The sequence below is a fragment of the Ischnura elegans genome, chromosome 6 (genome assembly GCF_921293095.1).
Source record: "Ischnura elegans chromosome 6, ioIscEleg1.1, whole genome shotgun sequence".
Classification (NCBI taxonomy): domain Eukaryota; kingdom Metazoa; phylum Arthropoda; class Insecta; order Odonata; family Coenagrionidae; genus Ischnura; species Ischnura elegans.
The window spans coordinates 46,567,365-46,583,766 of NC_060251.1; the positions used below are offsets into that span (position 1 = coordinate 46,567,365).

The 16,402-nt window shown below is 39.0% G+C and overlaps 1 protein-coding gene across 4 annotated transcripts in view; it reads left to right on the plus strand.

The window, feature by feature from the left end:
* Positions 1-10,818: 10,818 nt before the first annotated feature.
* LOC124160610 (glutamate receptor ionotropic, kainate 2) overlaps positions 10,819-16,402 on the plus strand; it is a 1,073,818-nt gene continuing 1,068,234 nt past the window's right edge. For all 4 annotated transcript variants that reach the window (XM_046536503.1, XM_046536502.1, XM_046536505.1 and 1 more), the window contains exon 1: positions 10,819-12,657. In XM_046536503.1, coding sequence (XP_046392459.1) covers positions 12,405-12,657 — 253 coding nt within the window. In that variant the 5' untranslated portion in view covers positions 10,819-12,404. The remainder of the gene's footprint in view (positions 12,658-16,402) is intronic.

The window sequence follows — 16,402 nt, forward strand, 5'->3', positions numbered from 1 at the left end:
TGCTAGTTCAATAGGCAATCGTACTGAGCAACGAATGGAACACAGTTTCATAGTTACCAAACGTTAGATTAATAAACCGGAATTGGCAGTTGTCTCGTTTACAACAAATTAAATTGGAGTTACTTGACTTATTATTAACGGGACCAATTAATGACATAGATTTGATTTCAATCACACCGCAGATGAACTGTAAAACGATTTCATATTTTAGCTTATGTTTCTCTATGAACTAATAAATCTTCTTTGTTACCGGTTGATTTCAAGAAAAATTTGATCTCTTCTCAACTCACGACTGTCCTAAGTCAAGTTATATTATTTTAAGTTGTTTTTACTCGTATAGCATGCCTGCTGTGAGCAAAAAAAACTCATGTTTTGGTATTTCACCATTATTACATCCAGGAAAAGTTTATTTAATTTTTTTGTACATATGAAATGGAAAAAATAAACATCGATATACTTCATATATTTTCCACTCCATTTAAAAGGCACAAAATCCGGTATCGCCTTCTGCATTTTTTTCTCTTGCCAAAAAACCGATAGTTTTTTTAATAGATTTTTTCAGATTATCATTAGATATCCTAATCATTAGATGAGAACCAAGCACATTGATTCCACCACAATTTCCATGAGGTGATACGCGTTCATTCAACTCCGTTCGGGCGGGGTCAACTTCAAGGCGAGCGATTTCTAAAAAACACGGCATCAATTTAATTCTATGATGGCACTCGCTTTTCCGGAACAGAAAAGTTTTCCTCAGGGTCTCCCATACATGTACTCGGCGGAGACAAAATCTTCAGAGCTCACTCCATTTTTCCCCTTGAAAAAATTTCTTCAGTCATCCATCTTAATCTGTATTTCACTTCGGGTGCTCTGTCGTCACCCGTCACCTATTGTTTCCCACCGAGGTCCCTGCTCGCTTGGGGAAAAAATACGGAAATCTGGTCCACAAAATAAAAGGAGAAGCATCGTTAACTGGCACCCTTTGACTCTTAATTTTTGCTTTGCATCCTTTCATGCGGACGACTTCACTAGAAAATTAAAATATGTCCAACCTCCCCCCTTACCCTACTTATAGGTCCTTGCTCAAAGCTACAATGATTTGCGCTTGACTGAACGCAGTAGTATGAAGTAACGCATCTATCAATGCCGACGGTGATATTTTATCGTAATATTCGGCTTGAGGTGAAACGATTAATCCTAATATTGCGAATCTCGTAACAGGATATCCTCTTCGTAATGATCCTTACAGAAACTTTGAAGTTGCTACCGATACTTAAAAAGGGGATTAAAATATATTTGAAGTATTCATAAGCACAGAGCTCATGTTTCATGCTCAATCCAGTGGAATTTTAACATACAAGTCAATTAAAAGTCACAGGAAATTTTCCACAAATACTTCAATTTTCCTTTCACAAAAGTTTGTATTGTATTTAAGTTTTCTTCGATTAATCACAGTATTATCGTTAGACACAGTATCTTCAGGTGACCTAAAGCCGGTTGTGAAAAGGAAATAAGAACATTTTTGAAATTTTCCCGTAGCATTTAATTTACTGTACACGACCAATTTTGAGTTTTAATCGCAAAAATTACCACTTATTTACACGAGGGTGTAAATTGATTTTACAACGCTACAAGATCTCACGCTGACAGCTCTGCTCATCTTGAAAATTAACGTGAAAGGATACTTTACGACAATCTCCAGTTGGGGTGTCCTAAAGTGCTTTGTTATTATTTCCAGATCTGCAATACCTGTCAGATGTTACCTATGAAATGGGTTGGGATGAAGTGTTTTATATGATAAAGAAAATTATAACTTAAAATCTTTTACGTCATCTCATGTGAATGCAGGCGGTAGTAATTGAACGAGGATACAAAACTCCCGTTATCGTCTGCAGCTCGCACGTTTAGTGACTTTTTCAACTTGGTGTCGAGCGTGTTTTCCAGGCTTCGACATTAGTTTCAAAAATTGAGGTACAACCCTTGAGTGGAAATAAAGCGAGATGAGTAAACACGCGTATTCTACCCCACATTTTGCTATGCCTGAAGTTACGGTGGCACAACATATTCTTATTTTTGTTTCACTTGGGGTTGAATGATTTTTGTTCTGAATTTTGGGACGCTCTCGCAGCTTTTTTAAACATTCACCCCGGCCGGAACAGCATGTATTTGGACTGGCATGAATATTCGTACCCATCCACTCCGAGAGCATTTACAAATTTCCACTGTCCAGGGAGGGGGTGCGAACTTCTTTCCAGGGACGGAATTGTTGAGAATTCGGCTATCGCAGGTGTAAAAGTTAGAGAATTTGAATCGCAGTTCCCTCTTTTTTTGATGTGCTGTCTGAATAATAAATAATATTTCACATGGAAGTCCGCAAATAGAATAACTCAATTTCGTTTAAACCTTTTATCCAAAATTAAGGCTGTGTAACGTCTTCATTCATTCCAGAGAATCCTGAAAAAGTAAGCTACAAGTACCGACGTTTGATGCTAAAATAAGATCATGCATATTGTGGACAGGAAATATTTATTTTAGAGAAACACAGTAATAGAGAAAGCATTTTTGGTATTTGGGCTATTCCCGGGAGTTTGAATTACCATCGATTTATTTAATTGCAAAGCGTTTATTATTTCTGGGTGATTTCAACCACAATGCCTTATAACTTTGCGTTAATCCTTCAGCTATGCAGAACAATCAGAGTGAGCAATGTTCTAAAATGCGAGCCACCTCTGAAAGTTATGATCATAAATATTATCCCTACCTATATAATTATCAGTGTTTGTTTTCCACACTTACCACGAATCTTATAGCATGACAAAATAATTATCTGCTTGAATTGAAGTTTCTTATTAGGTGAGTATGTGACTGATAGCAAATTTTAAAAAAATATGAACATCATTAGCAATAAAACGGTAACCTGAAGTATCGTGTGTGACATATTTAGCTAAACAAATTCACTCTAATGTAATTTTTATACTGGATAATTCGAACTCATGAAATTCACGGCACCTCAACTCCCTCAAGATCACTCGGAAGAGTACGCATTCCGATTTCATGGTGAAATATGTCCCTATAGTCATATATTTTGCTGGATTGAAAATTAGAACAAAACACGAATTTAACAAGCAATACATACCTAGGGATGAGTTGTAACGATCATTGGCAAAAAATAGGTCACAGTAACTAGTTTGAATAAGCTAAACTTGGTGAGGTGAATCATCTGAATATGATCTGTCAGAGCCACCACTTACTCCTCCGATAAAACCCTGAAATGTGCCTTTCATTCAGGAATTCAATTTTTCCTCACTATTACTGGATTATTTTATCGGCATTTTCTACGCTAAAATTTCAGTAGTGTCATTAATTCCGGTGAGGAATTCAACCACAAAAATTCTTCACCGTGGACACAAGCACGCAACGCTTTTTTGACCTTTATTAACCTCTCATTCAAAATTCCTTGCTTGGTCCCACACGTAAAGTGGCGAGTTCATGAGAGTGTATGCATAAACGTTTAACTCTTGGTTGTCCTTGGGGGTATTTGAACTATCTCATGACTTGTTATTTGATCACGATACAGCACCGTTTGACGTAAAAAAATCATTTCATCTATATATATATATATATATATAATATATATATATATATATATATTATGGGGTATATTGATTAAAATTCTTTAAATAATTACCTCTAAATTTAGGTATTGTGTATTTAAATCATATTACTTTGGCCTACCATGGTGCGAATTTCAATTACATTTTTCCCGCCCATTCTTCGACTCCATCAATTGGAAAGCAGCAATACATATCTTGCTGTCCATCAAAATACTTGTAGAAAGGAAAAATTCTAAAAAAAACTAAATCATTAAAAATGCAATAACTATGCCACCGTGGACGAGTTTAGTTTTTTCTGTCTCATTTACCTTTGTGTCGAGGGAAAGTGCTTCAATAGAAAATAAATTAATTCAATATTTATTGCAGGTAAAATGCATCACATTATACATTTTGAATTTGTATGATTGAAGAATAAAGGAGAGTAAGTAAGTTTCAATGTAAATTATAGGTTTCCTGTAAAAGAGATATGCCAGCTGTGAGTTGCTTATGTGACCCAAAAGACATATGCTAACACGAAATATCGCAGTAGAGTCTGCACGTAATTGATTAGATTTCAGCAAAGAGCTGTGAAACACGATAACATGATTGATTAGAAAGTAAATTAGGTAGTATTCAACACAGTATTTATTAAAAAAAACCTCAACAGGTTTAAACCTTTTCAGGTTTCTATCAATCTATCATACCTATCAAGTATGAAATCTATCAAGACGTGAGGTCACCACTTGATAATGACCTGAAAAGGTCGAAACTGGTTGAGCCTTTTAATAATTATTATTTGGAGTAGAACCTAGTTTACTTTCTTGTCTATCATGTTACGTATCCATCAAGTAACCTCATAAACCGTTAATTTCATGCAAGAATATATCTAGATTACATGATTTTCAATTAATTATGTGCAAATCGATATAGCACCAATAATATTATGGAAATAATTCGAGATTTTAGCGTGCAATATATAGTGGTAACACGTTTGGACACTCAAAATACACTCATGGGAAAAAAAGTTTTAATGTACTTTCCAAGAAGGAAGGGCTAAAAAGCGTAGTAGCCGCGCGATCTGTTCTTTCGCGTCTTTCTCACCCATTAACCCACTGTCACACTACCATCCCCACCTCCAAAATTTCCCTCCCCTCCTCTGACTTTCTGCTCACTTCCCCTCCACTAGCCGGGCCGAGACTTGCCATAGTTCCCGAGCCAATCGACAGAGCGCGCGCCGGCCGCTGTCCTCCAGCCTTTCTGCGGTGAGAAGAATTCATGGAGCGGCCGAAGCAGCTCGGGTAACTGAACAAGGGATGCGACCGGACCCTTCTCTTAGAATGGAAAAACCATGACCCATTTGCCTTCTTCCCTTTGCCTTCTGTGGTCGCAATTTTTTTTGAACCCACATTTCTTCGTGATAATATAGAGGCTTATCGAGAGGCTTTGCGGTTGATTTTTTCATGGGCGTAGGAAAATAATATTATAAAACTTATTTTTCTTTTAAAAATGGACAATAGACTCACACAATGGACTGCTGACTCATGTCTGTGGGACGTTTTGTGCCAGCGCAAGGGTTTACAATGATTTTAGGTCACCAGCATACCTCTAGGGTGCAAGAAATTTTTCTCTTATTGAACGATGAAAAGAATGCCCTTCTCTAGGTTTCGCACTAGGGCATTTAATGAGGCATAAGAAGTGCAGCGTCGATGGTAGAATTTAAGTCGACAAAAGCGATTGAGGCCATCAAAATTAAGAGAATATTATAAATATTTTGAAATAAGATTTTTGCACTTTCAGAGCCCTACGGATGTTATTTATCTTTTTGTGCATTTATTTGCTCCATTAAACACGATAAAAGCGCTAATTTACAGGGTAATGTTTATTCGTAAACAAATACTGCGCGCAAATAAGTATGAATGGAAATGGTATAGAATTTCGCAACAAAGTTAAATCACGGCTAGTAATTATTATCTCTTGTGGTCCAATAAGTATACCTACGTCGATTTCAAAAGATATATTTGATATGTTCGACTAACAGCGAGATTTTCAGAAAAAATACTGCGTAAATAAAAATATCGATTGCAAATACCTAGAAACTACAACAGTCCGATAAAAAAATCTTTCTCATTTAATCTGTCTCTTATAATGCGAATTGTAAAATGAAAAAAAGATATGGAAATGTGGCTATAAGCCTTGTCCACGTGGGGACTCTTAGGGCGGGGGTTAAGCAACAGCTACAGCAAAGTTCTTCAAAAGCTATCTTCTTCTCAAAATAATGCAAAAATGTGGCCTTTACCATGGTGATCGGTGAAAGAGTGTACAAGTTCTTTGATCTCTGGAACTGAAACATCCATTTTTATATAAATAGAAATTTAGTGATCTTTAACGAAGGATGTGATAGGGCATTATGCTAGAATGTGGAAGATAGCTGATATGTCACTTGAGTCGATGGCAGCGTCAAATCTTATCCCAGGATCGAGGACCAATGGTGAAACCGATCCGAAAATAACTTTATGTTTTCAATATAATTTTGCCAACTTACCTAGCGAAATTTATTCGCGATGTAAAAGTTTTTCCACAACAAACGTAACACGCTTCCTCAAGTAATAATTATATACGTTCCTTGACATTTGATTCCTAGTCAACTCAACAGTTTAAAGCATTTAAGCATTGTAAACTTAGTACTCTTGTGCCTCAGCCCCGTTGGATACTCCTGAGACGTTTTATGAAAAGTAACTGTAGCTATGCATGTACTTGATCCATTTTAAATTGTAATTGGAAGATATAATTCCTCACAAATGTAAATAAAAGTAACTCTAATAAGGCTCAGTGGCATATTTTTGAAACTATATTATATGTACCTACATACGTGCCATACAAGAAGAAAGCGATGCCGCCAATCGTAGCTAAAATTTGTACACTGCTACTCGAACTGTGGTTATATTGAAATTGAATTGAATTTTTTTGCAAAACACTGAGTTCAATTACAAAAAAAGAAACTGCAGACACAATATGGGATACTGTAGCTTCAGTTACTTTCTGTTCGGTTGCTCAGGGGGGAGATCACGGAGGAAATTCAATTGCACTAATGACTTGTACCTAGCGTCTTGTAGTTTTATGCGATTGTGCAAAAGCCTTTGCCAGTGCATTAGAAGAGGTTATGAAAGTTTGCAATGGCGCTACCGTGAGCTAAGCATAACACAATTCCCTCTCAGCACGTCGCTAGCGTAATATAATCGTCAGGGGTAAACCTCACGTACTCATATTCCTAAAAAGACTAGAGCATAAAGAAATCTTTAGGTAAGAGCTTCCTTGCACCGCCTTTTTTATCGACGAATGTGTACTCAATATTAAGCAAGAATAGGTTTACTAAAATAAAATTTTCTACCCTACTTCGCATGTAACCCAGTTCTACCTCAAACAGATATTTAAAAAAAATCAGCTAATAACTCCTTCCCTCAGGCTAGGATATTTATTCAACCAGGCATGTTGGCAAGGTTTCGTAACGTAAAGGATGGAATGATGTTTTGGTTATGGAAATAAAAGATTCTTTGTGAGGGCAAACAACTGGTCCTTTGAGTGAAACAATTTCATGAGATAATGAATAACCGGCCTCGCTGGCGGCGGGGTAAAATTTTGGCCAGTCAAACCGAAGGTCAAGGGTTCGAGTCCCGCCAAGATATCTTGCTCATATTCAGGGCATGGATGTTTCTGACAATCCATTATAACTTGCATCAGCCCGCGAATGAAAAGGCTTCGTATTGCCTTTTTCGTGGCGATGAATATAAATAAAGTGAGTAAATTAAGAGATGATTGCTAAGCACTATTCTCTTTCTGATTCGCGCAGCTTGCAACTAAACTTATGCAACTAACTCCAAACCAATTAATTATTCGGCCATGAAACATAAAAAGTGTGACGCCAGAAGTCCGAGTGTCTTTTGAAATCAATTACCTCAATTATAATGTGCATAAAGGGTACCCTGAGGGACCGCAAAGTCTAGTCAATTGTAACAAGTCCACCTAGTGTCTGTCTTTCGGTTTAAAGTGTTCCTATAATACTCATTTTAGAATCTTTTATCATATCATGTACATATGAACCATTTTTGGGCCAACCATTCAGTGAACTGAAATATCAAGCGATCATGTTTTCTAAAGTCAAAATAATTAAGCATAGATTACGCAGCACTAACAATAAGTCTCGTAAAAATGTTGAGACCTGAGTTTATTTTTGTTGCAAAATTACCACAAATTATTGTAAATGAACTTAAATTGTAGAAATATTTGTTTGGACATCGAAAGAGTTGATGTGGTTATAACTTTATCTTGAAAATTTTTGATGAAATCTTAACTGAAATGCCCACCTAAATGTTCTCTAAAGTGATTTTTGAGGAGAAGATTGCTTCACAACCCATGACCACAGTTCCATCAGGGCCCATGGGTATCCAGTCCGGCCCTGGTTTTATTACGCATACGATCGAAAAATTTGAGGAATCTCATTTCTATGTGCTACAAATGAAAAGGGAAAAAAAATCGGTACCTAGTCGTGGAATATTACTACGCCGTGATCGCGAGGCTAAACATAACGAAATATAAGTGCAAGCGAGGAAAAGCGATAGAAATTCTTGTTTCATCTTTCTCTCAGAAAAGCGGCAAGTGAAAATAAATGGGCGAATGGCGATCAGAATTCTCTCGGAAACCGAGTTTTAGCGAAATATGCAAAGGACAATATTATATGTTGTAGCATCTACGAAGAAAATATTATGAAGCTATTTTTGTGCATATACGGCTAATTGTTCATTATTTTCATTGCGCTAATAAATAAGTGCAGTAGCGAATAAACATGAACCTGTCGGAAACATACATGTATGCAGATGTATGTATGAGTATGATAAGAGTATGTGTAGATGTTTAATGATACGGCAACCCAATAGCTAGAATACACACTCTACGAACGAGTATGGGAGATACGAACCTGAGACTTTACCCTTTAAGAAAATGGCACTTCGTAAACCCTATTAATCCTACCCATATCGCTCCCTTACTACGCACCCTACTGAGTAGGTTGAGGCCCGATGGTCTTTTGCTAATCCCAGTACCATGAGCCAGAAAATATATGGTGTTACTTGAATGACAAAGGGATGAGATCAATGAAATTCACCCCTTCAGGTCGACGTTGCTGAACTAAAAGACGAAATCGTACATGTCGATAGTTTCTGCTGTTTAGAAAATTAATTTAAAATTATATTCCGATGAAAATCCATTTATCTATTATATGAATTAAATTTCGAGTATTGAACGTATTAAATCGTAATTAAAGTACACACTTATACTTCTTAGAATAGAAAATGTACAAAATTCATTTTTACACCCAATATGTTCCATCTTAATGAATTATAATTTCGAATAGGGAATCAAGTCAATGTATTCCAATTCATAGAAAATATGCATTATTGAATGATAATTGCCTGAAAATACGCATTAGCATTTGACAACAACCCGGAGTTGACCTTTTCAAACATTATTTTTTTTCACCCATTAAATCCTATTTTACCTGTCCTCCATACTTCCCTCTTAAGACGGTAACTTATTTCTCTTGGCCATAAAATATGACAATGCGGAAAATTTTGAGTTGAATGGCATCTACAAGAGTAAAATAAAATTTCTCTCCTGCCACTCTAGGTATTAACCTAAAATATATTATTGAAATTTGAACTAGTTCGGGTGGTGGTAACACTTATTTTTCTTCGGGAATATGTTTTATTCATCAAACGTATCCATGAATTTTAATCTAAACTTTTATATTATATTTACATACAATTCGGTCGACGTAATATACATGGTGGCATTCCTTTCAACTATGTTTGAACGTTTCTGGTGTGACATACATTGCACAAATGACCGCGAACCCAAGAAATACATTTCCCTATGCAGCTTAGACGGAATCACAAGATCATTCTTTCCGTCCCTCAGATTGATAGTTCCTATGATAGGTTTTCAGGGGCCTAAATAGTGATCAATTTACCCACGAATATTACAAAAGGGGATCCTCAAGTCGGTCTCATAATGTGTTGTCGCACGCCCCGCATTTAAATGTGTTTACAGAGGTCGCCACTCGCGTCGCTGACGGACAAATAGATCCGAGTTTCACGGGGAAATATGGTATAATTAGTGGTGTTAACCAAAATTTCTCGAAATTAAAAAGATAATGCAGAAAAATATTGGAAAAATTGGATGACATTCCACCCATCACCGCACTGCGGGCATTTTTGAAAACCGATTAAAATGTGAACGAATTGCCAACGGAATCACCCTTATTTACAATGGAACTGGGCCTCCTCTAAGCAGTCCCCTTCGCTTTACTCATCATGTTCTGAATCGCAGGATTATCCCGCAGTTTCTTTTTCGATGGCTTACATCGTCACCTATGTTTACAACAGTATTTCAGTTAAAATCCGAGCGTCGTGTTACAGTGTTTAATAGCGGCCGTGTGCTCTGATTGAGTAAATGACCGTACCAGTGATGGTTTCAGCGACAGAAAAAGGGACCGTCCGACTGACGAAAAGTGGGATTTAGATCCCTAGAGCTTGCTCGGAAAATGATTGCTTGAAACGGTCATTTTTCCACCATCATTGGAGCTATCACATGAAAGGGACAATAAAAATAATCGTATGGTATAAGCTTCATCAATTTCTGCATGAAAAGTTAGAATGTAGTTCACAGCAAAATAAACAAATGCAGTCATTAACAACATATTTTAGCAGCTAAAAAATCTTCTACAAAATTTATAAGAAAATCGGACACCTATTTATTATGCAACTATCTAATTCACTAATATCATTGGGAAAATTTAGTAGTAAATGTAATTTTACTTTTTATATTGCCATTGTCGAACATCACTATTATAGATTATGAAAAATGGGTTTTTGAAAACCTTTAACCGAGCAACGCAAGTACACCCATATACAACTCGAACCCGGGACCTTACCCTTGAGATGAGGGCACTTTATTCACCCCGTAAATCCTACCCTCCTCGTCCTCCATACTACCCTCGTAAGCTGGCCGATGCTTTATTGTTTCCCCAGCGCCGCGATGGAGGAGACCCCGAGTCCCGCCTGAGCGATTTGGCGGGGGCGTCGAGGGGGGGAAGCCAGGGACGCGGAGGGGGACCGGCGGCGGCGGCGGAGGGGAGGGCAGGGATTCCTCGCCGACTCAGTTCGACGATAACGTCAGGACGACGAGGGTGTCCCGACGCCCGCGGCGTCAGCTGTCATACCGGCGCCCCTCGCGGAAAAACCTCGCGCGTTCGGCGGACTCCGAATTGGTTCCACACTACGGACGGAAAAATACGTGTTTGACTTCGTGGTGTTGAGTGCGAAAATGGCCGGTAGTGTCCCCATCTCACCACCAATCCTTTTCGTTCGGTGACCGTGGGATTATTAAAACAATAGGGAGAGGAACAAAGAAACAAGGACAAGAAAATCTCCCTTTAAAAAAGGAACTTTCTTTCCACTTAAAAACACGGTCGTAATTCAAGTGAAGGGTGGAAGGAAGAAAGGCAACACCCTGAGGGTATCCCAGAGGTCCACGGAGGTCATGCGTCTCTCTGTTTTCAGCGCGTTCTTCATTTGATTTGTTCCACCGAAGGCTTCACGAGACTCGAGGGAACCTTAAAGTTCGCATCCTTCAGCCATCCCCGAGGCTTCGGCAAGAGGAACGGCCAGTGGAGAAGGAGTGTTGGTAACAGGAAAGGTCTACTTTGCCAGACAAACGTCCGCCCCATGACTGTCCTGGTGAGGGTCAACCTTGTGCTCCCTTATGGGGGTCGTTGAGGCCCGTGCAGAGGGCCCTGAGACTTATGGGGCTCCTGGAAGCTGAGATTCGTCGCACGAGAAGACTCAGCTGGGAGTGGAAGCCGGGAGGAAGCAGTTCCTCGACATGTATGGAACGTAACAAACGTTTTCTCAACCGTCTTTCGAGTTACGAGGCCATTCCTGGTGCTGTGCGGTTCGGTGTTTATCCCTGTGGTGTCGCTTTGTCCCGTGATTTCCATGTTGGACACGCAGTTTTTACGTGTGATTTTTATCGAAATAGATCGGAAATTAAGTGTCGTGGGAACATTACCACTATAGGCTATATGGCGGGGCTACAATTAGTAGGAATGTTTAAGAACCACCCTTTAAAGAGATAAAATTTCAACACTGCCAAACGGTTTCTTTTCTAGTGAGATTAAAAATTGATAGGAAGTTTCAAAGGTTGGCTCAATCGAGGGTATAGTTGATTGTTATTGATAGATATGAAAAATTAGAAAAGGGCTATTATATTTGTGAGGAAAATATATTTGACTAGCTCCCTTAAGGTGCAATTATATTGCCCGTGGCAACGAAGTAACCGACCTAATTTTAGCGATTTGAAAGAAAACAAATCATAAGGGTGTGATTTGGGAACTTAAGTCAGAATACTCGAGTGACGAAAAGAATAAACGAGTGTAAATGTAAACACTTTTTTCAAGTTTGGGAAGTTCGTGCTACTCGTTGTTGAGTGTTGTATAGGGCTGTGTTTTTTTTACATAAATATTCGCAAATATTCCCGAAATATAGGTTAAAGAATTTTACCGTGCATTTAAACTGTGCTGAGCCCGGAAAGATAATATAGTTAACGGGTCATGAAACAATACCTATTTTCTCCCATAATCTTTAAGGGAAGAAATAAGTTCGTTTGCAACTGACCTGTCCGTGGAAGATAAGTATATTAAATTGGTAAAAGTTGTTTTTTTTAAAAGGAGCGATCCATACTAATTCATCAGCCGGGCAAATGGAGAGACTTGGGCGTAAGGTGGCACTAGCCTTGCTGTGGGCTGCGATGATACTTTTTGGCTGCGGAGGCGGTACCGGGGACCCCGGCGAGGTTGTCGCCGGACCCTCGGCCGGGGGCAGCGTAGCGACCGTGGCCGCGGCTGCTGGCGGACCTCTTGCATCCCCCGTCGCGGCTGGAGGCGGCTCTAGAGGCGGCGGACCCAGCGGGGGAGGTGCCATCACATCCGGACTACCTCCAGTCATCCGAATCGGTGAGTTATTCCTTTCTCTTTTTGAAAATATAGATCACGCAAGTTGTGAAATGGGTCCGGTTCTCCTACTTGGTCTCAGCGGAGCCAGGTTAATGTCCTTGCCCACTAACGTGAAGGCCAAGGGCTTGAATCCTTTCCGGAATGTAAATCCAGGGCATGTATGGAAGTGATTATCAAATAAGTAAAATGTAAGGAAGGATTATATAGTCTTAAATTCGCTTGTAATAAAGATGAAATTATTACTTCTAACCTCTTTGAGTTCCAATGGACAACATGTACAAATTCAAAAGAAATTAAAATCGAGGAAGTTATTATTAACTTTTTTTTACTGAAATAAGAACTTCAAGAATCATTTTGTGAATAATTCAAGCCTATCCTCCTTCCAAGAATGTTAGGATAACATTGGAGAGGAAGGAAGAGAATAGGACTTTTAGATTTTTAGATGGAATGAAAGGGAGTAGACCTTATAGTAAATTATAGAGGGACGTACATATAGGGGAGGCTGCCCCAAAAGACTCTTAAGTACCACATGGAAAACTAACTAAATCGGTGGAATACTTTAATAATAACTACTCATTTCAACATTGAACTTGCTTCTTTAATTGATTTCAATACATTTATAGACCTTGTTCTCAGCCTCCCATTCCCCAACCTACTAACTTCCTATACCCTTCAGTACGCTTTCCAATATCCCCACCTTTCTTTGAAAACGCTCGATCAAATGAAATTGGTAATATACTAAGGTATTAACTTCAATGCGATCTTTTTTCTGCGGTCCCCATCATCGTAAATTTTTGCCTCCGACGTTTCGTAGAATGGCTAGTTTTAGCATCGTTACAGTGGATATAATCGAGCATAAGCGAGAATGAACAAATGAATAGCGCAACGTCATATAAATAGCTTACAAACAGTCGTTAAACAACTCACCCCAATCCACTATAATTGATTGTTCATTGAAGAAATTTGGCAGCATTCCACATCACTAATTTGTGAATGACTAGTGCTCACCTTTGGCATCATGATCATTACCATCGTAATTAATAACCTTGGGCGATTAGATGTATAACTTGATTGGCTTAAACATTTTATAACTTCTCTAGCATTTATGAGATACACGTTAGAAAGAAAAATAATTGAAAAGACCTGCTCAAGAAATGCCTTTAATATTGACTCATTCGTTTTCGGTGCTGTGAGATAATGGAGTCAAGTGATTTAGCATAGAGTTCTTCAATCTGCAAAGAAGATGGTCTGTTTGTTCATCAAAAAGTGGTAAGCTTATACTCCTCCGAAAAATCTGTATTCACATAATTTGCCGGGAAAGCGTATGCACATATAACCTTATTTTACTCTCCGCCAGTCACTACTATTTTGTCAATCAAGTGAATATCTATTTGTTCAAAATAATATAAATTGACAATATTCAACAAGAATGTATATGTAGGATGATATAGTCACTCGGCTGAAGAAAACGTAATAGCAATTTTTCCACAAATTATACTTTGGTACCACACGTTTTAATCCTTAGGTCAGTCACCTAGCTGTTGAAACTGGTAGTACCAAAGTAACACTTGTGGAAAAAGTTTTATCTCGTTTTTTTCAACCAATACGTATTCTTTCCACTGCATCAAGCCTTACTCATGCGATTTAGTCGCTCTTCGTGAGGCGGTACCCAAATATAATTTTATCATCAGGCACATGCTTAGTTGTTGAAACGCGTAGCACTTAAGTACTTAAAACTTATGGAAAATCTATCTTTTTTTATACCAAATTTCCACTACATCTCTTCTGCCTACGTCTCGTCAATTTAGTCACTTAAAATCTGGCGGTATCAAATTTTATTTTTAGGAATTTTTGCCGAAATGGGATCTTTGATCCATGAAGAAGGGGAGCGTGGTTTATCGAAACGGCTAAGGCTAAGCCTCAACTGACGTAAGTAGCTCTTGGGTTTCATCTGGGCTGGATCCTCCATCTCGATCCTTGTCGACGTTACGAACGAATGACTTATTTCTATTGTCCTTTCCCGGCTTATGATGCTGGTGAAGTCACTTCGGGTTTTCCACCGGGTGAGTTGATTTTAAGCCGACGTTTCTATGGTTGCCTCAACCATCACCTTTGACAATTCGAGAACGGTACCTTCTTATTTAGCGGCCAATTTCGCGCTAAAAATCGAGATTTTAGTTCTAATATACTTGCGCCAGTTTTTTGCCTTTCCTCCTTCATATTCCTTAGGGCTGGGTTCCTGGCAGCGCTTAAAACCGGCGCGTAGCCTGTGTTACGGTTAAAGTTTTTCCTCACCAATCGGATCGTGATCGCCTCCTTAGTTATTTGGTCTCAGTCGCCGATGGATTGGCCAAGTAATTTAATTCGCCCGATTTGAAACGTGGGCCTTGTATCAACTCACCCGGTGAAAAACCCGAGAAGATTCAACCAGACTTATCAGGGTCCTTGGTAATGTTACGCCGTATCCAAGATCACAATAAATGACCATGTGGAAATAGCCAAGTTATTATTTCTTCAATTTCTACAATAAATGATTTCTACCATGATACGCCCCCTCATTTTAATTACTCATCGTCATTCATCGAAGAGTAAATAATAGTAAACATTCACATTTATTATAATAAATTATTTTATTAATTTATTATAATAAATTCAAAATTATTCATCGCCATTCATCGAAAAGTAAATAATAATAAACATTCAAAATTTTCACCGAAACTAATCCATTGAAACGTCGTCAAAGAAGGAAATAAAAATCTAACCCGGGTGCCCACCCAAGACATGTTTACGTCAGCCTTTCGCCGGGAGAAAGTTAAATCTTTTTTACCTAAGCCTCAAATGCCCGCCCTGTATCACAAAATTTGCCGGTAACACGTCCAGTCATACAAAACCTTTTCTAGAATTCCGACCGCCGCCATTATTCTGTCCCGAGCACCTAATCTCATCGCCATCCATCCACCGCCACCACCGGCGAGTGTTCACCAGAGGGCCCCGCGAGTACTCACCGACGATGGGCGGTCGAATTGGCCTCGTTAAGCTCCCCAGCGCTCGAGACCGACCGGAGTTGGCGAGAGGGCCATTTCAGCCATAGGTAATGCCTCCGACGGGAGTTTGAGCGGTGGAGAATCGTGGAAGTCGTTCGACGCCCCCGGAATGTTCCGACACGAATGAAATCTCGGCACACATCACGTCCACAAGTGATAAGTCGATACGCGGATGGCACGAGTCACTGTGAGTGGGGAGGTATGAGGAAATGGGGGATACTGAGTGAGGTAGGAAGGGAGTGTGACGATAAGGTGAAATACCTTTTTCATTTTCTACGGTCATGTGTAATGTTCCGTAGCATTCCGTGCGAACGGCGGTGAAATTTGCACGAATTCCTTAATGAGAGAGTTCCTAACTTGACACCTAATACCAACATTCTCGGGAAAATTGCCGTGGGATTTCAGGGATCAGGATAGCGTAATGGTCTTTGCAGTGGCTCATAATGCCAAAGGTCCGTGGTTCAACTCCCGGCCCAGGGAAATTCTCCTCCGGTCATTTATAAAAGGATACCTACATCACTTCCTCTTAAGAGAGTCATATTTTTGTCTTTGAATTGGTTATGTATGTGCGGAGATCAGGGTTGTGCGGTTTTGTAAAGCATCTCGAGCAAGGAATGTGAAGTTTAAGGTGAAAACAGGTGGGTAGAAATTTGATCAGGTAGATAAATTTTACTGTTAGGGAGGCATTGTGGAGGAAAGTA